Below are 23222 nucleotides of genomic sequence, written 5' to 3' on the forward strand. Positions count from 1 at the left end.
TACCTTTTTTCAGCCTCCATTATTAAATAAATTAATGCAAATCAGCTAGAAAATATTAATTTTAAAATGCAAAATGATGTCCAAGTGAAGGACTTTTAATATTAAAAGGCTTTAAGGGTAATTCAACATGTGGTTTTTAAAAATCAGCATATATATATATACCCATAATGGCTGTCAGGGAAAGCTAAGAATTAGTTTGTAGTGTGAACTTGTGTTACAGTCTGAAGCAACAAGCTAAGTGAGATATAAATTCTGATGTTTTACAGATGTGCTCTGAATAGTTTATACACATGAAAGATGAATGTTATCAACATATAAAACTGTCAAAGGCATATCTTCTGAATAATGGTTGAGGGATAAATAAACTATTTCTGCTGCCTTTTGCCATGTGAAAAGGAGGAATTCAGATAATGCATTCAACCGTTTAAAAACAGCTGAAATGCAGGGCATTTTAAACGTACCAGTTCAAGCAAAATATTTCTCTCCAATAGTTAATGTGAAGGTGAGCTAGAATGTTTATCAGATAATACGGGCTTGCTAAACACATGAAAAGCAGTCCTGCCAGATAGTTTTAAACTTTTTTAGCACCTTATGTTTCTAAGCTTTATACTAATTTTACATTAGCATACTGCTAGTAACTTCAAAAATGCACTCCTGAGTGGGTTTTACAGCATGACATCAATTCAGATTAATTTTTGAAGGCACAGAACATGTATATATATATCAGTCTATAAAATCCCTTCAAAGAGTTTTCTAACAACCATTGTGGCTATGTATCCACAAATAAGATATTACAAATAGTATAAATTATACTGAAACGTGGAGAATAGTTGCTGTCCTGTAAACACGTGACTAATCATCCCTCTAAAACCTTACTGCAATACTTGATAATTTCTTTTCCTGTCAGTTTTTCCAGCACCCCAAACGGAGAAGAGCCTTCCACTTTTCTGAAGGGATATTGACAGAAGTTAATTATAAAGAAAACTTGCTGCAAGATAGATGACTAAAGGTAACGGAGAAGATCCAAAACCTGGAAGTAGGATGGAACGCATTCAACAAGGAGTCCGGAAACGTACACTTTTGGCAAAAAAAAAAGTGCAGAGCATAACAAAGGATGATGTTAAAAGTTATTTATTGAGGAATGCCTTTGTGCTCTTCACCATTGTTGCTGTGATTCTTGGTGAGTAATTTGTTCAATAGGAATATTCTGTTCGCCAGTGCATTTGACAATGATGATCTGCCTGGGTGGTTTGCATTACAGATGAGATCTCGAATTCTTCTGCACTGATAAGAATGTTGGGCTTGGAGAGTTTGGGCTTTGACAGCTAAGTGTTGAAGTTTAGGGAAGAGTCATTTTAATTTCTCTAGTGTTGATAAGGAGAATTTTGTTTAAAAGAAATCACCTAGTGTTTTGTTTCTTCTTGTAACAAATCAGATACAATAATTGGATTGAACATTTTCTACCAAAGCTAGCTGCAGCAAAATGCTGAGGATGTAACTTTTATTTACCATATCTATCAAAAAGTAACACTTTGCAATGGTAAACAGTCATCAATGAAAGAAATTAAATCATATTTCTAAGGAAAGGTATTTAATAGAGCCTAAATCTTTCCACTTTTCCCTTGATAGATTCAAAATAATGCTCTCTGAGTCACTCGCAATCTTACACATGCATCTTTTGAGTGCAATTGGGGCAACAATGGTGTCATTACTTACTCTAAGGACTGCAAGACTGAACCTGATGAAATGCCTCTTCAGAGCATATGGAGAGGAATCCAGAAGATCAACCAGCATTTAGATTTGGAATACACCAAAATGTAAATTTGAAATATTCCTACACATTTTGAATTTACACTAGAAGGAGAATCTATTCAGAAAAACATACCCATTTTAAAAGAGATTTTCCTCTACATAAGTATGTGATAACTTCTGGTAGTTTTCTCTTAACTATGGACATTCTAAATGACACCATATGTTTCATGAAGTACCATTCTCTATAGTGTGAGCAAGAATATTATGGCATTATGTACTGTTGGCATTATGTACTGTTCTCTTTCTTATTTTATAATTAGTTTAAAATAGAAATCTGTGAATCTGTTAGCATTTAATGATAAAGGTACATACCCTACACTTGCATAGTCTTTGATAATACTGCTCCATATAAATCTGCTTGCTACATTTCTACAACTTTTTTTAGGAGTTAATATTTTAGGTTTTTGTAATTCTGCAGGTTTATTTTAAATTTCATGTTTGATGGTCTTTTTCTTGAAGACAATTATATTACTTTGGATATTGGTAAAATAAAGTACTTTGTTACTATAATAGTTATGTTAGTCTCTCACATTTATCAACAGTATTTGATCATATGTGCTTTTAGTTCCTGCATAAGAATTTGTTCTGTGCAAAAATCCCGTTAATATCAGGGTTAAAAAAATTTAGGCGTTTCATCTAGAGTGGTCAGGAACGGAAAAAAAAAAAAAAAAGAATATTTTTTAGCACTGTCCAGCCTCAAATGAATGTAGTTTCTGATTGTCATCTGTCTACACCACGCAAGACCAGTGCATGCTTGTGAATTTTTCACTGTCTAGTTCCAGCTTGACTCCCATAAATTTGGCAATGTGGGAACATAAATGTAGGCTGGGCAAGAATTTTTGCTGTTATAGTTGCTGTTATAGTATGTTCCAATTACTTTTAGATGACTACTGACAAATGTCTGCCCACAGCTCCAATACCACCTACAGCAATGGCAGAGCAACAGTAAAGCAGAAACATGTTGGAAAACTAATGAAAATGTGCAGCCTAGGGTAGGCATACTGCTCCAATTCTTCCTGTGAACCTATAGACAGAAAAAAGTCTTCTAATTGGTATGACAGCACACTCTGAAATTTTCTCAGATTTTATATTTATGTTGTAATTTTACAGTATGTATGAATAGTAAGTTCAAACTTGGTAGCTCAAAAAAGGTAAGGTTTGTATTTGGGAGTTTTTTGCTGTTGTAGAAAAATTCAGAAGTAGGCAACTGTTGGCTAAAGAGTTTGGAGTTCATCAGTTCAGTGGTTAAACTCATATAGTAAGAACTAAATCTCTCAGTTTGGTGATCTGTGGAAAAATAGGGTGGTGGGCTTGATCCCTTTCCTAATAGACAGCAACCAAGACAGTAAAATTTACCCACCAATTCATAGCACTGTCTCATCAAATATGTGTGCACCAAATTATAGTTGGGCCAGGACTGAATAATTTAAAAGAAATTCTTATGCTCTCTGTAATCTAAACAGACAGATGACATCTGTTTTCAGGGCTGTCAATCCAGCAATTTTCACAAAGACTAAACTTAAGCAAAGCAAAGTTTAACTTTGAAAAGAGCACCATTGCTTTAGAAACATTTCTTTCAGGCCTCTTTTGTCAAGGGAAAAGCCTATTATTAGAGCATTTCCAGTTCCTTTCCTGAGCAGGATTGCTGCTGGTAGAGGTTAAGTGGATAGGATTGCATGTCTTAGCCCAGTTTCTGGACTGGCACTTGAATTTGTGTCTGGAAACATGCACTTTGTTAAGAAATTTGTAGTGTGCAACATGTTTGTGTGGCATACTGATATTTTGCATGCAGAGCAAGGATTTTCTGGCATTAACATGATAAGGAGAGCCATTTAGCCTAACTGCTGTTACTCTGATTCTGGAATGAATTCTGACCTGAGTTCACTAGGAGCTACACTGCAAAACCAATAGAACTTAAAAAAATTGAATGATGAGGACACTTGAAGTTGTAATTCATGTTTAGAATTACTTAGCACTATTCTTCATTTCCCAAAAACCTCATGAAAGGTCCTATTATTTCACGTTCTGCATAGGTAAAGTCGGTCTAGCACATCATCACTGCCATAGTTGTTGCTATTTTTAGTGAAATTTAAACTACTTTCAGGTCCTTTGAGAAACTGAGAAAATCATGTCCAGTAAGTGAATAATGATGCCTTTTTTCAGATTCTTCTGGTACTCCTAGAAGTATTAAATTAGTTTTCTGCAGTGGATCTTGGCAAGAGCCAATAGATGAGAGCAATTATGAGAGGCACATTAGGGAAACTGACCATTGGTAAATTCAGTGTTACGATGACCAGGAGCAATTTAAGGTAGGCTGGGGTCATGGCGGCTCATGGAAAATCTGCAGGAAGTCTTACAAACTTTGAAGTGGTAGCCAAATTACTGGCAAAATCTCAGGCAGTGCCCTCTCTCCCACGCTACTTAGGTCCATCATCCTGTCCTCAAAATGCCTTCCTTTCAGATACCCTTCCTTCAGCAGACTGTCTTGATTGTCTGCTACCTACCTCCCATTTCCCAAAAATGCCACAGTAGTACAGACTTTACTCTGGCAGGATTCCTAAATGCCAAAGAATCTCCTGTGGATTCTGAACTTGTACTGGAGGAAAGATCGAGACACTCAGAGCTACTGAGCAGAGATCCTCAGAAGCCATTCAGAGAGAAATATGGTTTTATTGAGAGCTTAGTGAAGTAGAGGGAAGCTGTGGAGCAAGTCCTATTACAAGTAGTTTCCACATAGATATGAAGCAGTTACAGCTCCAAATTGCTAGCTAAAATCCTCTTTAAATTGCCCAAGTTCTATATTGCAGTTGTCCACAAGAACATTCAAGCGGACAGAGATGGATCCAGTTCTGTCAGCAGGACAGGCTGTATCACTTGAACCCACTGTAATTGCAGGCAATCTCACAACAGATGTGAAACATAGATGGGCCTCTACAACATCTGTTCTACAACAGCAAACACCATACATAAGATCCCAAACTTTCCAGTATCTTCCTAAAAACACCTGGTTAAAAGTGCAGGAAGAAGACAGGACAGATGAAAGTATCGTCGATGTGCCCGTGTCGCTGAAAAATGAAGTGCTAAATAAAGCTTGCAGATGATAATTCATAATAGAGAAGGCAAAAATCCCACAAACTCCTTAAAATATCTGAAGAGTGAAAAGCTGTGCAGGGAAGCAGATTGTCTTCACTCAACACACTCCTGGCTTGAGCTGTAATTTAAAATGAGTCCTACAAAGTACAAGTCTACAATAAGCTAGTAGGCAGACTCCTGGGTAATGCCCGCAAAAAATGACAGTCTCTTGTGTCTTAAAGCAACATCTTTTCTGCTCCTGATAAATCCTTCATATCCACTGAAGACTGAGGCTGACATCCTGTGATATTCATAGAAAGGTATTTGAACCCATTGCATGCTGGCAATTAATATGATGACAGTATGTAAGGCAGCTGTGGGAAAATTTGCATGAGAACAAAGCAAAGATCCATGCCTATAGGAGAAACGACTGTGGGAGTAAAGGCCTAGGTGAGAAAATCAGTTAAAACATGGAGAAATGTGATATCAGACAAAAGACTAAGATATACACAAGAAAAGCAAGATAGTTTGGAGACACCTAAGGAAAAATTAATTCTAATTACCCTGGACTCAAAGGCTACCTCTGTCCCAGTGCTTTCCTAATGAACCTGACCTGCACAATTGCTTTCTCACCGAGAGACAAAACTGTCCTAAGTGATATTCTGAAAAAATTGCTAGGCAAACCCTTAGTTACTTTAAATGGTTTGGGGAAAAATAGAGAAACATTCACTACACTCTTCATACAGCTTGTGAAAAGGAAGTTGAAAATTTCAAAGTTCTCTCTAGACATTAAATTGATTTTTTTTCCAGTAATGCCACTTCTTACAATGCAGATGTCAGGGTCATCCTGGGAGGAATGCATGACAGTAACCACATGAGACATGGTTTCACAGAGATTTTACCAAAAACTTTCCTGAATGTCAGCAGAAGGTGGAAATTGTTCTGTCAAAAGCTATGCTACAACAGGAACTGTAGCCATCTCAAAGACTGAAAAAAAATAATTCTGCTGAGCATCAGAGAGGACTAAAATTATATTTCAGCATTGAATTAACTGTGTGGGCTTGCCAGTCCTTTCTGCTTTTCAGTAGACATGTGCTGTGGTCACCATGGTGACTGCAAAGCAGTATAAAATCACAAGCAAAGTGCCAGTGATTTGTATGCTGAATAAATGTTTAAGTTTTTAGATCCTTACTAGCAGCCTAGCTATTGTAAAGGTAGAATAAGTTGTCATGTGTGCTGGAATGCTTTTGAGTTGGCCTCAGTGAAGGTGTAGCTCAAGACAGTTTTTATGAATTCCTGAAACTTCCATTCATGTTACTGAAATTTCTCACATAATCTTTTGAAATAGCTAGACATCTGGGAGTTTCCAGGAATTTTAGGATACCAAAATGCCCACATTTTTATAAAATACTTATTTTTTTTTTAGGTGAATCAAGATAAACTTCATTTGAAATACTATACAAAAAACATCCAATATTAAGGAGAGGTAAATAAGTAAAGTCTAATAGACCTTTTGGATTTTAATAAGGTTGTAAAAAAAGTATCATAAATGCAGGCATTGTGATTATTTATACTGTAGCATTGACTTCCAGATCAGCAGTTAAGACAGAACCTTTTATTTTCTCATGTCTTGTTACAAAGGTCACACAGTCACAGTAGTGTATATGATGTGCTCCTAGTTCCTTTTGTTTACTCTGCATTCCCTTCAGATTTTGTACTTCATTTAGTTTCAGATTACAGCTCTGTAATCCCCTCACCACAAGCAGGACGTTGAGGTGCTGGAGCACATCTAAAGAAGCCCAGCAAAGCCAATGAAAGATCTAGGCCACAAATCTTAAAGGACCAGCTGAGGGAATGGAGTTGTTTAGTTTGGAGAAAAGAAGGCTCAGGGGAGATCTTGCCGCTCTCTACAACTGCCCGAAAGGAGGTTGTAGCAAGGTGGGTGCCAGTCTCTTCTCCCATGTAACAAGTGATTGGGGAAGAAAAAACAGCCTCAGGTTGTGCCAAAGGAGGTTTAGGCTGAATATCAGCAAAATTTCTTCACTAAACAGTCTGTAAAATACTGTAGAGGCTGCCCAGAGAAGTGGTAGAGTCACGATCCCTACAGATATTTAAAAGACGTGTAGACGTGCGTTTAGTAACATGGTTTAGTGGTGGATTTAGTACTGAGAGCTTAATGATTGAACTGAATAATCTGAAAGGCTTTTCCAACCTAAATGATTCTATAATTCCTTGGGATTTAGCATATTTCATCTTTTATAGCTCAATTCAACCTGGAGCTTTGGAATAGTAAGACAGTACAAATGCCTTGAGTAAGGAGCTAAAACATTACTTTCTCCCATATTAATTTCTTCAGCTCTGTTGTTCATAGAAAACAAGCAGGATCCTGGCCAAGGAGTTTAAAATTAGTCATTGACACATCAAAAATACACAGTATGGAATAGGGAATAAGCTATGGGAAATAGGGAAAGAAAAATGTAAATTATTCCACAGCAGTTATATTCAGCTTTTAATTTCTTGTTCACTTATATGACATTCACTTATTTTCTTACTTGAAATTTGATATACCTATTTATTTTCTATTAGCATGGATAGAAGATCACAAATGGAAAACAGCCTGACAGTTAAAAAGTGTGCGCTTTGTTTTCACCATTTACTGTAACTTGGCATGATAATTAATTTATTCAAAAAAGTCTATAAAAGATGGAGCTTAAATATTAAGTGTTGTTTCCACTGAAACATAAGCCTTAAACTAACTCAACAACTACTGCATCTATTTTAATGTCTTATAAGATAACTGTGATTTGGGAATACGTATGTTAAACAAACATAGATGTGCAATCTAGTCCTTCAAAGCCTAACACATAAGCAAAGAAAGCTGCATACGGAATCCAAACCTCAGAGCTGAGTGCCTTTTTAATGCATGAACAAGAGCTAGGACACTCAAAAGGATAATCCCCCTAGTCCACAAGCTGAGTATATAACTGCCTAAAAGTTGCCAGGAGAAAACCAAACAACAGGTTTGTATTCCTACTCCCACTCCTTTCTGAGTGAGTCAAGATCCTGCCAGGTATTTTCAGCCAGTCGAATCCACAAACCCAGGAGCACTCACCTTGGGAATGGTGTTAGCAATGCTTGAGACACTGGTTTACACTTTTCTTTTCAATAGGCAAATTAGAGAATATAATTCCACCATTCCTTTCAATGTTTTGTCGTCAGACAGAAAGAAATCTAAGACTTTTAAAGGCAAATACTTCTGCCAGGAGAGGTATAATATCACTTGATGTTTTAACGTAATGGCTAAACCACTCATTTACAACAAGGGATTCCCAGGCTGTGAAGTAAGTCTTTGGTTAAGAACAGGAATACAAGGCCTTCCAAATCTAGGTGTATCTTTGTATGTGTGTCAGCTGCTTTCAGTTTCTGGATCTCCAGGATTTATCCTGGAGTTAAGCAAAGAGATAGTAATTAATATAATTTCTGAGGAAAACACAAGCAGAAGGATGAGAAATAAGGGGTCTTCAAAAACAAAGAACAAAGTGCCCATTAACTTGACAGATTTCCAGAACTAAGTTTTCTTATCTAGAGGGACCTTGAAGGTCACAATTTTGACTCAAGTACTTACTATATAATTAAGTGTTCTTCCAGGTGTCAGTTTCCCTTTACCCTTTTGTGACCTTTAAGATAAGGAAATTCTGTCAGGACATAACACCTAACAGAAAAAAGGTATCATAACTATATGGAGGCTACATCTAAGTTAATCCTCTATGCTACAACGTATGCTTCAGATGAGTTAACTCACAAGAAGTTAGGCAGGAGACCTCTTTTTAATAATCTGAAATAACATGTTTTTGGAAAAGAATGTGTTGTAAGAGGCTGTTGAAAAGTAAATAAATGGCAGGTTCTATTTATGAGTAGTTTCATAGCTATATTGTGTTTTTCAGTGACGAAGTGGCTCGAGTAACAATTAAACAGCCAGGAGCTGAAAGCGTCCTAGGTATCTTTATAAAAATAAAGTAATATGATTCCATTAATTTCATCCATTCACCAAACGATAAATCAAATATAAGTGAAGGATTCCAGTAATGCTTACACCTGATATGGCAAAAGTCTTGTATTCTACAACAGGAAACACTTTCTGTCAGTCTGTCTAGATTGTCTCTGTGTGTCAGTAAAATACTAGAAAAAAAAGATTCCTTAAAATCTTTTAACAGTCTGCCACATTAGTTATGTTCCATGACCCAAGATGTTCTGGCATAAGCATATCTTGATTCAACAAATCCCTAGTGGAAGATTTAATCTATCTGCACCAAGCTAAATAACAGGTGGTTTTGTAGGAATGGAAAATTGGGTAGCTCCACAGAGATAAGAATACATAATTTGAATATCCCAAAAATGATGGTGTAAAACTGCCTATCAAGAAAACCAAGCCCAACATGAACTGCTTCGTAGTGTATGTCTAAGGTAATTAAGGTCTAACTTCAGGCTTCCTGTTGAACTACACTAGAAGTTCTTCAAAGTAGAACTCCCTTTTTTGAGAACATTTGCACAAACCTCTTCTTACTGACAGTTCTCAGTCTCCTTGACCACAATTCCTCAATGTTGCTATACTATAAAACAGACAAAACAGTACAGGTGAGCAGCTGAAACCGTAATGGAGAGAACCAGAATTGGTGTTGCTAGAAACTAGCTCAGCTTCCAATTGAGGAAAAACAGGAAGGAAAAAAATGTAAAGGCTAAAAAGAAACTATGTAAACTTTAAGAGAGCAGGTTTCTTATCTGTGGGAACTATGATTTATGGAAGTAAAAACATTAACATTAATCTAGAAGGATAAGTAGCAAAGTAAACTCAGACACAGTTACTTCATAAAACTGTTACTTGGTCATTGCATAATTCTGAAAAATGCATCACAAAATATAATCTGGCCTACATTGAGAATGCTTGCTCTTCTATATATATAGTAACAGATAATTCCTCCATTTTGATGGAATTGTTTGCTGATTTTTGAATCAGCAGTAATTTTTTGATAGCTCAGAGGCTAGTAAAAGTACATAAATCAAGAAGTTTTTCCTTTAATTAAGTCTTTCATCTGAGGATGAAATTAGGAATAGTGTCTGCTTCAGAATAAACTGCTGCAGTCCCAGTAGCGAAAACTTTCCTTCATTCTAATTCCTCTAAATGCCCTGGAATTGTCTTACATATAACAACAAAAGAGGAATCAAAGATGATATATAAACAGAGAAATAATTCAAGGGGGAAAAAACAAGGAGGAGGGAGGAGGGGGGAAATAAAGATAGGCAAAGAGAAAAGTGCAAGATGGATAAAAAAGAGAACAATCTCTTGGATGTCCACCAAATGCATGAATGTTACAAAACGCCTCTAGATCTTTACAAATTGTAACTGAATAGTGATGTTAGAAGCCTAGTCGGAGTTCTTTGGAAGGTACTATCCTTCCAAATGAATGAAGGATGAAGCAGATCTTCAGGGTCAGGTTTGGAATAAGGTGTTCCTGAAGCACAGTTACTGCAGCAATTCAGCTCTGTCTTTCTTCACAATTGCTGAGAGCGCTGTGAGCAAAGCTAACACATTGATTTATCTTCTGATGCATGGAATAAGCTTTGACATCAGTGTAACTTTTCCTTCACTATACATTTGCTTTTTTCTGCATCTCTCTTCACAGCATTAGAAATCCATCCAGATGGAATCTGAGGCCTGTCACAGCTTAACTGAGCCAGGCATTTCAGATTAATTTCTTGATTCCTGGAATTCTCAGAGCCCCATGGTTCGTGTATGCATGCACAGTAGACTCTGTAGCACGTAGGTAATACCATTAGCACTTTCAGCTAGTGCTGGGCCTGCCTCAAATCAGTGTGTGCCATGGAGAACTACCATGGGTAGTCTGCTTGTGCACAGTTAAGTATAGTGCATCCTGGAATAAAGTAGATTTCTGTTTTATGTGCAGATAAATCAGGTAGTTAATTCTGTCCAACAGAATTGTCAACAGGTTGTAGGCTATCACTTTGCTGCCAGAACCTTCCCATACCAGCATAAATAATACCATTGAGATCTTCTGGATCCCAATAACATCTTAGGTGTCTAGCTCGTCTACAGTACTTCTCCCACAACTCCCTTTGAGATGTCTGTATTTATGTCCAAATTAGCCCATACTGGACTTCAATACAACCACCTATAAGAACTCATTGGAATACAGGTCCTTAAGATGTCTATTGCATTGGCCTCTTCCAGATAAAAGACAAGGAACATTTCACCAAAAAAAATATAGTTCATTAAGACGATTGATAATTGGTCTTCTTCAGGTCTGAATCAGAGAAACACGTTTCTGTGAAAAACATTTGCTTTAAATTCAGCCTCAGAAGATGAAAGTTAAAGGAATTTTAAACTGCCATAGGAAGAGTAATTGATAAGATTACTTAAGGTTATGTTTCTGTGATTGATTAAGCCAGTCTCACCTCTGTCCCTGGCTGTGTATTTCCATCCTCAGTATCTAACCAGTAAACTTGCAGTGAAGTAAGGACTTTAAGTTTGTCTAGTTTGGAGAAGAAAAGGAGGTTGAGGGGAAACCTCATTGCTCTCTACAGCTTCCTCAAAAGAGGAAGTGGAGAGGTAGGTGCTGGTCTCTTCTCCCTATCACTGACAGGATACATGGGAATGGTTCAAAGCCATGACATAATTTTACACTGGATGTTAGGAAGCATTTCTTTGCTGAAAAGGTTGCTAAACGCTGTAACATGCTTCCTAGTGATATGGTTGATGCCCCAGGCCTGTCAGTGTTTTGGAGGCATTTGGGCAATGCCTTTAGAACACGCTTTAACTTTTCCTCAGCCATGCAGTGGTCAAGATGATGCACTAGATGATTATTATGAAATCTTTCAAACTGAAATATTCTTCTCTTCTCTTCTCTTCTCTTCTCTTCTCTTCTCTTCTCTTCTCTTCTCTTCTCTTCTCTTCTCTTCTCTTCTCTTCTCTTCTCTTCTCTTCTCTTCTCTTCTCTTCTCTTCTCTTCTCTTCTCTTCTCTTCTCTTCTCTTCTCTTCTCTTCTCTTCTCTTCTCTTCTCTTCTCTTCTCTTCTTTTTCAGCTTAAACCATACTCTCCTCCTGGCTGTGGCAAGCTGGTGCTCTCTACAGCATTATTGCGCTTAGTTTGATGCCTTATATGCCCTTTCTAATATTAGTTATTTACATACTGGAGGACCTGGGTGAAAAAGCCTTCAACTATCTCTCCCGAACCAAGTGCATTTCTTCTTTTTTTTTTTTTTTTTTTTTTTTTTAAATAAGGACTCATAAAGCACCTTTGTGTTATTCCATTAAATGTACTTTGCGTGAAGGAGCTTTAAAGAGGGTCATAATATTACACCTGTAAGATAAAAGGATAAAAAAGGTGAAAGAGAGGCAGTAAGGCATCATTGATGATTGTGTGGCATAATAAAAAGTAGTACTCAAATGATTAAGAGCAGTAACCCTGCTATCATGCTAAATTAATTGGAGTAAAAATAGTAACTAGTTAGCTACTAAAAAACAGTTAGCATAATAAGAGCTAATATTAAAGATAAAATTAGTAAAAGTAACCAAAAATACACCACGACCCCCCAGACTGCTGCAATATTTAGGAACTGAGTACCTAAATTAGATACCTAGTATTTAGGTTCAACAAAACGGTTTCAAAGGGAAAATGCTTCCCTACCCAACCTAAGGAAAATCTTCAAAGGGAAAATGCTTCCCTACCCAACCTAAGGAAAATCAGAAAGGAGTGGGTGATATACAACGGATTGGGAGGGATGTTTAAATATAAAACTGGGGGGGGGGGGGGTGGGGAGGTGGAAAAAAAAAGGTTAAAAATCCTGCAAGTTGAGCTTGTGTTTCTTGTGGTAAGCAAAGAAAAACATTAAGAATTATTGTGATTTTGTCGGCAAGTTGAATTATTTCTTATCACTAGGGAAGTTATTTACCTGTCTGTCTCAAGTAAATACAGTTGCAGCCTTATCTGAAACTGGTTGTTAGAAGAAAAGGTGTCAGAACAAAATGGTAAATTAAGCAGAAACAAATGACCCAAAGAACAAACGCATTCATTCCAGAGCTCTGCAGGAACATAAGAAATAAATGGCTGTGGAGCTAACAAAAACACACAATATCCTATTAAACTGGTAGGAGCCTGATTCTCTTACTGGCTTTGCCCCAGTTTTAGTTATAGAACAAAATGTTATTTTCTTGCTGGTTACAAGGTCTTGGTTCAATCAAGTAAAAGTAAAAAAGTAAAACTGATCTATTTCATACTTTCTACATGAAAATACAGTAAACAGCATAGGAATTGCAAAAATCAGAAAAACAAAACAAAACAAAAACCCCAAATAAAACCAAAGCAACACAAAACAAAACCGCTCCACTTAAAAGTATGGTTTTAACTCCTGTGTATTTGTGAAATAACATGGAGACAAGAAGCTCCTAAGGATTCTTTTAAAATGCTGCTTGACTTATTTAACATGGCTGCTTTTGCTCACTTAAAAACATTATGCCAATTAAAAGCTTCCTTATTCTCTTAAAATCACATATTAAGTAGTGAAAAAAAAAACAAAACACAATCCTCTCCATCAATTCTTTTTTTTAATGTAATCCTAAATCAGCCATGCAGGAGGTCAGATGCAAGCTTCCCTAAAGTTCTTGAATTAGTATTTAGGTCTGGGTAAAGAGATACTTGTCATCTTCTAATAGTTATGGCTTTTGTTTCTCTGTTTGCTTTTTACTCAAGTGGTATTTTAAGTCCTTGTGTAAGTGTGCAACCTGTTTTATGTACACAACACAAAAAATAGTGTGAAAGAGATTTCTGCCATTGTGAGACCAAGGCGTTTTGCAACACAATTAAGAAGTTCAGTTTTTTTGAGGAGGATTTTAAAGTTAATTTTCAAATTCAGTTTAAGAAATTATCTATAAATTAATGATACTCTGGTAGATCACTACAACAATTTTTAAAATATTTTTGTAAAAAAGTAAAAAAATGAAACAAACAAAAATCTCTGTTACTAACCTATTAACAATTGAGCATTACAAAAGTATAACTTCTTTTGTTGCTGCTTGAGACCCTGATTTTCATGCTTTCTTCATTGCACTTTTATTTTGATTAATTTAAGAAATTTTATGTAGTAGTTTTCTTGTTTCTTAGCAATTACAAGCATAATTTTTAAAGGTAGTTTTTAAAGCCTGATGTGAATACTTTAGTGTTTCCCTTCTAGCACTGCAGCATCTAGAAGTGAAAACCCTAGGTTACTCATCAATATCTTCCTAATTTTGGAATAAGTAAACACAAATCATAGGCGCCATTGAACTCTTTCCACCTTCTGCTCCTTTCAGGTTTTAAATCCTCTCTTAACTTCATTAATATAGGCTGAATTTTCTTGTGAACATCTGCATTGGGATAAAAATACAATTAAATTGTTTAGGTCAAGAATTTTTTCTGATAAATTTTATAAATTCCATAAATTTTCCAGTAATTTTCCATACATTTCACTGACAAGAACATGCCAAAAATCTTTTTGTAACTCTAATCTGATTTGCTTCTTCATTATGAATGACATAAGATATTCAGCAATATGGTTCTGTCATACAACTATATTGATGCATATAACTTAAGCAAGAGCTGCTGATTTTTGCCCAGAAAAAGCCTAACAGGCTTTCTGTCAAGAAATCTACTTTTCCTGCAGAGCAGAAATTATACACCATTTAGATAGGCTCTGATTAGCGCCGATTAGCTGTTCTTTTCTGTTACAAAGGGTAGACAGAAACCTGCACAACAGGTTGTGGGAGCTTGTTTCAAGGCTTTGTTTCATTACAATTTTCAGAATTAATCAGAAACTTGAAACGTCTACTGAGAAAAGCCAGCTCCACTATTTAATTTTCTCAGTCTTGACGTGGAGGGTGCTAAGCACTGCAGATCTCACCACACACAAAGATGTGAATGGTTGCTTAAATACGGCACACCTTCCAAAGGTTTAGCACCTCCTACTCGCTCTTACTTTCTGATTTTGATGCTTTGTCATTGTGAAGATCTTTGTCAACATTGTGTGCTGTTATCTTTCTACTTAAAACCTGTGAATGTTGGTCATGAGAAGTGAATTCAAAGAAGCCAAAGCTGCCTTTATGAAGTTTGACTTTTCTGTTTCAAGTTCATAATTTTTGTATAAACCTTGTAGGACAGGATGTAATACCCAGTATCTAATAGAGTTTCATCTCCATACAGTCTAAAATCAAGACTGGTGAAATCATGCTACTACTACTTGCTACAATGAGAAAATAATTTGCTTACATGCCCTCTTGCATTGCTAAGAACACAAATAATTTTCAGAAATATCTGTGAAGCATTACTACTTTGCCTATTTTACAAGTAGAAGAACTGAGTCAATACAAAGGTTCTTATGGCTTAGGCATGACTGCCTATAAATTAAACAGCAGAGGCAAGAGTAAGGCTGAATAATTAGCAATTGTTGGGTGTTGACCCAGTTCTCCAGAATACACTACCAGGAGACATTTTTTCCACATCGCAGAAATTCTTTTTGTAAATTGCAGTGCTGTAATTATGCACAGAGCCCTTTAGGACAAACAAGGGGGGGGAAAAAAAAGAAAAAAGGAAAAAAAAAACAAGCAATAATTTTTGGCTCAGCAGGTTGCATGGAACTTCAGAAAGTTACACTCACTAACCAATAAAATTCATTCAAACATTCATACTCTTAGGCCACTTTGTACTGCTCCCACAGTAGTGGACTAGATAATCAAGCACTTACAGTATAGCATAAGGACTAGTTCTTATAGCAACCTCAGAAACCCTTACTAACTTCAGTGAGGCTTTGTCTAGTGCAGAGATTAATTCATGTGGAACTAATAACAAGACTGTGGCCTAAGTAAAACACTGGTCTAGCTCTATTTGCTTGTTATCCAGTTGTCAAAATGTAGTGCTCATTAAGTGCAGAAACAAAGCATCCAGATGGATTCTTTATATCTGAGAAGTGTGTTTCCCATATAAAAAGAAAATAATGAATAGAACTGCAGCAGACTCTAAAACCTTATTGAAAAGAAGGGAAACTCCTAGCCAGGTCTTTTAATTAAGAAAAAATCAGAAGCTCTTCTTCTATGTGTTTTATGAACTACTTTTACCTAAGAAAGTCATTTATGTAAAAAATGCAGTTTCACTGCCTGAGTCTATAGAACATGAATGAAACTTAAACAAATGCCTCCTATTCCCACCACTCCCATGTGAACCTTATGCTTCCTCAAAATTGTGCACTAATCACTCCTCTTCCATCCTGTAACACTGAGATTTTCTATCCCACACAAAACTGCTTCTGGACTCCTCCAACTTAACCAACCTGTGAAGTCCCTAACAGCACAATCAGACAGAGACACCTCACTAAAATGAGAGCTATAACTTTTTCCTTACATCAGCAGATGGCAATGAGCTAGTGTAGGAGGCATAACAGTGTATTATCACTAGTAAAAAAAATGACATGAAGATACTGTCTGCTGCATGGATGTAGCAATGTAAAATCTCAGTAATAAAACAAAAATTAAAACAACAACAAAACCCCCAAACAAACAAACAAACAAAACCACAAAACCCAAGCAACAAAACCACAAAGAAATTAAGAAATTAAATGATCCCTTTCCCGAAATCTTCAATGTTAATGCTTTTCCAGGACGTACCCGAGTTCTAACACAATCTAGAAGTGAGGTTGACTACTCTCTTGCAACATCACCGAGAACACAGTTTCATTGAAAGTTTTAGGAAACCTAACTCTGCCTATCTGTCAAGAAAAGCAGCCTCACTCTTCTCAAAGGCACATTTCTACCTATTCCTTTGTAATGGTACAAACACTTGGGGAGCCATGCAAACAAATTACCTCAGGGAATTGACCCCGCTGAAAATTCACCCAGTAAAATTAATTTCTTCTGGAGCCGGATCAGTTCTCTGATCCAACTTACTACACAGCCATAAATAGCAGAAATATCAGTACTAGGGTAGGGGAGAACATGGAGGCAGGAATGGGAAGGAGGGATAGTTGACTTTCACCATCTGTATGGATAAGGTATTTAGATAAAGCCATGTATTGCCTGGCTGGATATAGCAGACCTACACTGGACAGGCACCAAACCATTATACCTAGTCAATTGACCAAATGGTTAACCAACTAAGGAGATAAAGCAGTTGGTGCTAAGTACAGCAGAAAAGTTAAGGTCCTCACATGTCAGCCTGTGGCTTGCATTTGTAAATATATCTCAAACACCATTTATCTGTTCCCAGGGAGATAAACGCATCCAGACACTCCCTTACTCCACTCACTCAGGCATTTGACATCCACAACTTCATCACCTAGTAAGGCCTTCCAGCCCTGACTAGCTGCTGTTTTGCAAGTGCATGTGTTTCTGAAGGCAGGGGCCTGTAAAGCTATTTACCTCCTGATGCTATTTTGCTGTGTAAAGCCCTAACCACAAGGGGATTCTCAAATACATCTGTTCTCATCCAATCTGAAGCACATCTATAGGGATAGGGACCACAAAGTAAATAGGCATGGCTTCTGAAGGCTGGTAGCTAGTATGTATATGCATTCCATGTATGATTACATTCAAACTCCTGAAATTCAAAGCTGGCTGCAGTAGCAGGGATTGGTTTTTTGTTTTTTTTTTTTTTTTCTTTTCACTAATGCTCAAGAGTTACTTTGTACATTAATCCAGATTTTTAAAAATAGCAGTACAAGTAACTTCTGAATCTGTTACAGTGAGAAACAGGATTGCTTGTTATAGTAGCTGATCTTTGAGAGAGCAAATCAGGAGTGTAATCTACATGTTACAATCAGATATGTGAATTACCATATAGACATTCATGTTCTGATGTTGTTACTACTTTTTAAGAGTAAGCTGTGATATCTTTTCCCTCTCTCCAGGTGTAATCCTTGGATTTTCTCTTCGATCATATAAGATGAGCTACCGGGAAGTCAAGTATTTTTCATTTCCAGGAGAACTACTCATGAGAATGCTGCAAATGCTTGTCCTGCCACTAATTGTATCCAGTTTAGTCACAGGTAAAAAATGAAATAGATCTTCATTTTTTAAAAATTATTTTATAAAGAAGCACACACTAAATAATTTTTAAAAACTAACATTCCAGAAATGGTATAACCTGCAGACAGATACCTTTGCTATTGCTCTTTCAGAGATGATGTAACAAGAGGTTGGAATTTACATACTAAGAGACTAAAGGATACTTTTCCTAATTTCAGCACTATCTATATAAGTTACTATATATAACTACTAATACAGGTATTGTTGCATGAGCTAAGGATACAGTGATTAATGATTAATGATTAGTGTTTGATGATGATGTATGCCTTGTCATTCCATGTAAGTTTCATGGAAGAGAATGTTTTGGGATGTACCCATGAGGTATTTTTCTGTTACTTATCTGAAGAAAAGGATGGACCTTGGTCTATCAGCAAATCAGTGGCAGAGCTTGAAAAACTTAATGAAAATCACTCACTCTGCAGTCCTAGGATCTAAACACCTAATACACTACCTCAATTGTCAGGGCATCTTGAGATGATAGCTGTTCTTTAGTTCATCAATTTTCAAATAATTTAAAATTCAAATCTCCTCATATAAAAGCAAACAAGCATAGATTCCATTTTCACAGACATCAAAGACGTGTAGAGGTAAGATGTTAATACAACAGCAGAAGACTATGGTGTTCACAGTTACAAAATAATTTGCCTTCACTTTTATGTACTGAAAGCTTCATGAACATTAAAACTAGAGAGAAATGTATAGATCTTGTAGGGGAAACAATGACAAGTTTAATTCCCAACCATTGTATAGTTCTGTTACATGCCATATCTCCTTGTTGTTTTCTTATCCTTCTCACCTGCAGAACTCCCCAGGTTGGCTGGACACTGATAGAAGAACCATTAAAAGTAGAAAAGGAGAGAGATTTACCCTTTTTTTGTTAGCTGAGACTGGCACTGCTGCTCCATTTTGTAGAATGAGTTACTACTAGAGAATTCACCTGCTCAGTGCCTTGTAAATCTGTATCCGTACTGATTGTTTGAGAGAGTTTCAGGTTAAACAGGAAATTAGGAAGATCATCCTATGCAAGGATTCAAATACACTTGGAAAATTTTAAGTGGAAATATTTTGATTAGGTAAAGACCATCAAATACACATCAGAGAGTCACAAGTATTACAAGGATCTAGTCTTGTGATAAAACAAGCTTTTTTGCTGGAACAATGGGTTTCCAACTAATTCTATTCTAAAAAGAATCTTCAGTCTCTGGATTCAAACAATACCCTTCTATTTGATGGCTTTTTTTTTCCCCTCCACTTGAAGTTCTTTGGAGCACTTTATCCTTTTTTTTGTGACCTTTTTTCATGACAATTACTTCCTTTATTATATAAAGACTTTTGGTACAGAGAAATCTTATTTATCTGCAAGATTTGTCTTATTAACATACAAGTGCCTTGTGTTATTAAGTGGATTATTCCTAGAATTTCCCTGTGAAGTAGAGACAGTAGTTTTCAGAGTGAAAAACAACATATTAATCTTCTTTAGTTAGGCAGGGAACTCAATGAAATTAAAAAATGTCAGATTCTATTATTTAATTTTTTTTTAATCAGTAAGTACAAAAGGGATACATCTTCTCTCATGATTAAAAGACATTTCCCAGTTTAGTGCTAAAAAACATTTTCTATGCTGAATAATACCTCATTTAGTATACAAATTATTTTCTTATATGTTCTATATGTTCTTACATATTTGCTGCAAGACTCTCATATTGACATAAATATGTAAGTATTATTGACTATCTAAATAATAATGAACTATGGCCTTTACAGGTGTACTACTGCACAATTGTATAAATGCTATTGGTTTCTCTTTTTTTTTACACATTATAGGAAAATTCACTGGATAAAAGTCTGATGGTTTTCAAGTCAGCATTAAGACCACTGTTAGCACTGATGAGCTAAATCTATTATTTGAGCTAAATCTGTTATTTCTTGTATTTTCTTTGCCAAAGCAAAGTGGATGCTTCTTAACTAACCTGCAAAAGATTCCTCCAGGGTCTTAGATGCTGGTAATTGTTTCTTCTGACTGTAAGTGAGCTGAATAAATACTTCTGCTGTTTGCAGCATGGCAGTGTCTCCCACATAAGGAGTTCTGGGTTTCTCTTTGTATTTATGTAAGTGTGCTCAATATATCTGGTTATGACAATATCAGAACACATGATCTTTGAGGTGTTAGAACTAGGCTAAGGGTTATTAAACTCCTTCACAAAATCTGTGAATGCCAAAGGAATTGCAACAATAAAAACAAGGTAATAATTACAGAAGCTATGCAGTGTTACATACATTAACAATAAGCTGAGAAACTGAAGACTTCTGCTATATAGATAAACAGTTCTGACAATTATTCACAGACTCTTGGGAAAATAAACTATGAAATGTGAAATCAACCCAAATACATTTCTTTATAGATGTTTTGGTACTTTGATGAAATAAAGACCCAGAATTGTATTCCAAAGTTGTTACTCATGTTTACCTTAGTGCTTACCATTATTACATTTGTCTCAAGCAGATGTACAATTTTGTCCACAGGAGTCTATCTTTTGATGTGTATGTTATCAAGCATGTAATAACATCTGCATGAGAGAAAATAGAAGCTTTGCATACTTTTCACCATCTTTTACTGTTTATAGGAAAATATAAATTTACAAATATCTGTGCTGTTTATCTTTTGTGGCTTAGACACAAACCTAGCTGCGTAGTCTATACTAGTCTGTATTCTCTACCAGCCTTTCAAATAGAAGAACTCCTAAGTCAGCAGTCCCAATCAGTATCTTTTACAAAGTTGAAGGAAAGATCAAAGCACAGTATGTGGGAAGCAGTATAAATAACCAAAGAAAAAGATGCAATTCCTATTCAGATTATTTTAAGGCCTAATAAAACCTGAAAACACAGGACTAACAATTCTACTCCAGTTCTGTTTTGAATTCACTGTATCTGTAGTAGTTCAGAATTTTTTATACCTTCTTGTATCATTATAACTTCAATTTTACATAAACAAATTACTTGGCATAGTTATTTTTAAATACGCATTGTCCCTAAAAGGTATATAAAATACACATACGTAAGATAGCAATTAAACTTGTCGTGAAATAGCAAGGACTGCATGATTTGTGCCAGCATTTAAAGCACTATGCATTAACATTTTCTGAGCTACTACAACAATATCATCATGAAATTGAAAATCCAGCCCTTAAAAGTGGTTTAGAATTTTATCTGTTTCATTTATTCACTGAACAGAAATGCAGAAGAAGGTGCCTTTTCCTAACCAATCTATATGTCCCACAATTTTCTGATTTTCGTATGTTCTAAAGAAATTATTTTAGAAGTCAAAATAATCAAAATCCGTCAAATTTATGAAAACCTTTATACTGATCTCAGCTGACTCTAGGTACAGGCAAAAGCAGGGAACTGATAGATTCTCTGAGACTGAAACACCTTTTGGATTGCAAATGTATTTGAGCTGCCTGTGTTTGTATTGGAAGTTTGTAGATGTCTCCTACAGTAGTAACCCTCACGTGAGTAACCAATCCATGACCATCCTTGGAGTGTATTATTTTTTCACTTACAACTTACTTTTAATACATAAAATGTTAGTTTTTTAAAAAAAGTATCTTATCCTCTTTTTCAGGCAACTCTTTCCTTTTTCTCCCCAGCCAATAATTTATAAGCATGTCAATGTTGTAAAAGCTGCATCACATGGCAGCTTTAACTTTAGGCACTTGTGCATTTCAGGCACACATCAGCGTATGCGTTCATACAGATATTTACATATGCAATTTCCATAACTGGACCACAAAACTATTTAATTTGAACATCCAATACTAGTTTTTTCCGTTAATAAAGTAAAGCTCATGCTTTGATTTGTGTATAGCCAAACCAACACTGGCTAAAAATGTGGGCAAGTTACTAAGTCTGTAAAGATCCAATCATGTTGTAAATGGGATGAAACTTTATAGATATAATTATTTCAAGCACCTGCCCTTCAGTACTTGTATTGCTGTATAAAACAGATGTCCATCAACTCTGACATAGCCTCTAAAGACCGTTATTTAGACAAGCACTAACAGATGAAAAAAACTAAACCTTCTTATGCTGGTCCCTTCCACAGTCTTCAAGGGAATGTGGGCAGGACACATTTAATAATTATGTCTTGCAATTCCAAAGTATTTTGGACAAAGCTTTTAAAAGTTAACAAAATGAGTTTAAGTAGCAGGCAGTTACACTTTGAAAAATAAGAAAGAACAAAAACAAAGGTGGGTTGGAAACTAGCAACATCAATTTCCAAGTCTAAACAAAGAATAAATATGTGCAGACTCAGTGTGTATCAGCAATCAGTTTTACCGTAATTTCCTGACTGTTTCCTGAACAAGTTCTTGCACAGAAGGTGCTGCAGTAGGAAACAAACTATGCCCTGGTGTAAGTCAGAAAGCATTGTGTGAGGCAAGGATGTTAGAAAATCATAATGAAGTGTCATATGCATTTGTCCAAAAAACACAGCTTTAGGTGGAACTTATTTCTCAGAAAATGGTTAAGAAAGTATCTTAATCTATGCAAATACTATAAGCAAGGAGCTACAGAAAGGATTATAAAATGAAAATAAGCTCACTACTGAACTGTTTCTGACACAATCTTACAATAGGGTGCACACAGAAATCTGTCCTCTCAAGAGCCTGAGAGAACAATTCTAAGTGAATACAGAACCCATTAAAAGTTAAAACACAGTAAGAGCAGAGATGAAATTCCTAAATATAATAAGGTATAATAAAATTTGATTATACCTTAAAAGAGAAAACCTAAGCATGATATGCAGCATTCCAAAGCAGAAAGTACACACCAGTGTAGTTTTTGAAGTCTTAGTCTCCTCAACCAGTATTGCACAAACAGCAAGAATGTTCAAGATCAAAATCTGCAAGAATTAAAGACAGCTAAAACTAAAATAACCCTAGAAAACAACTCAAGTCTGTTTGAAGCCCTTAATTAAAGGCTGATCTAAATTTAATTGGGAAATTTTGTTATTGGACAACTACTGTTTTTTTTTTTTACAAAGTATTAATAACAGATTGTTCCACACTTTGCATTCTGCATGCAATTCCAACATAGCTGATAATAGGTAACAATCTCCCATCCACAAACAGTTTTGATTCTTTATCTCAGTTCAAGTTTATATCATCAAGGCTTTACTTGCTGAGAGACAAGTAACTGGCAAGACAAAATCAAACAA

At 35.9% G+C, this 23222-nt stretch overlaps 1 protein-coding gene across 4 annotated transcripts in view; it reads left to right on the forward strand.

Moving 5' to 3' along the window:
- Positions 1 to 999: 999 nt before the first annotated feature.
- SLC1A3 (solute carrier family 1 member 3) overlaps positions 1000 to 23222 on the forward strand; it is a 62608-nt gene continuing 40385 nt past the window's right edge. For 3 of the 4 annotated variants that reach the window (XM_054398220.1, XM_054398222.1, XM_054398224.1), the window contains exons 1-2: positions 1000 to 1180; positions 17830 to 17967. In XM_054398220.1, coding sequence (XP_054254195.1) covers positions 1000 to 1180; positions 17830 to 17967 — 319 coding nt within the window. The remainder of the gene's footprint in view (positions 1181 to 17829; positions 17968 to 23222) is intronic. The other variant, XM_054398223.1, reaches the window with a different exon arrangement.

Source organism: Indicator indicator, chromosome Z, assembly GCF_027791375.1.
Source record: "Indicator indicator isolate 239-I01 chromosome Z, UM_Iind_1.1, whole genome shotgun sequence".
Lineage (NCBI taxonomy): Eukaryota > Metazoa > Chordata > Aves > Piciformes > Indicatoridae > Indicator > Indicator indicator.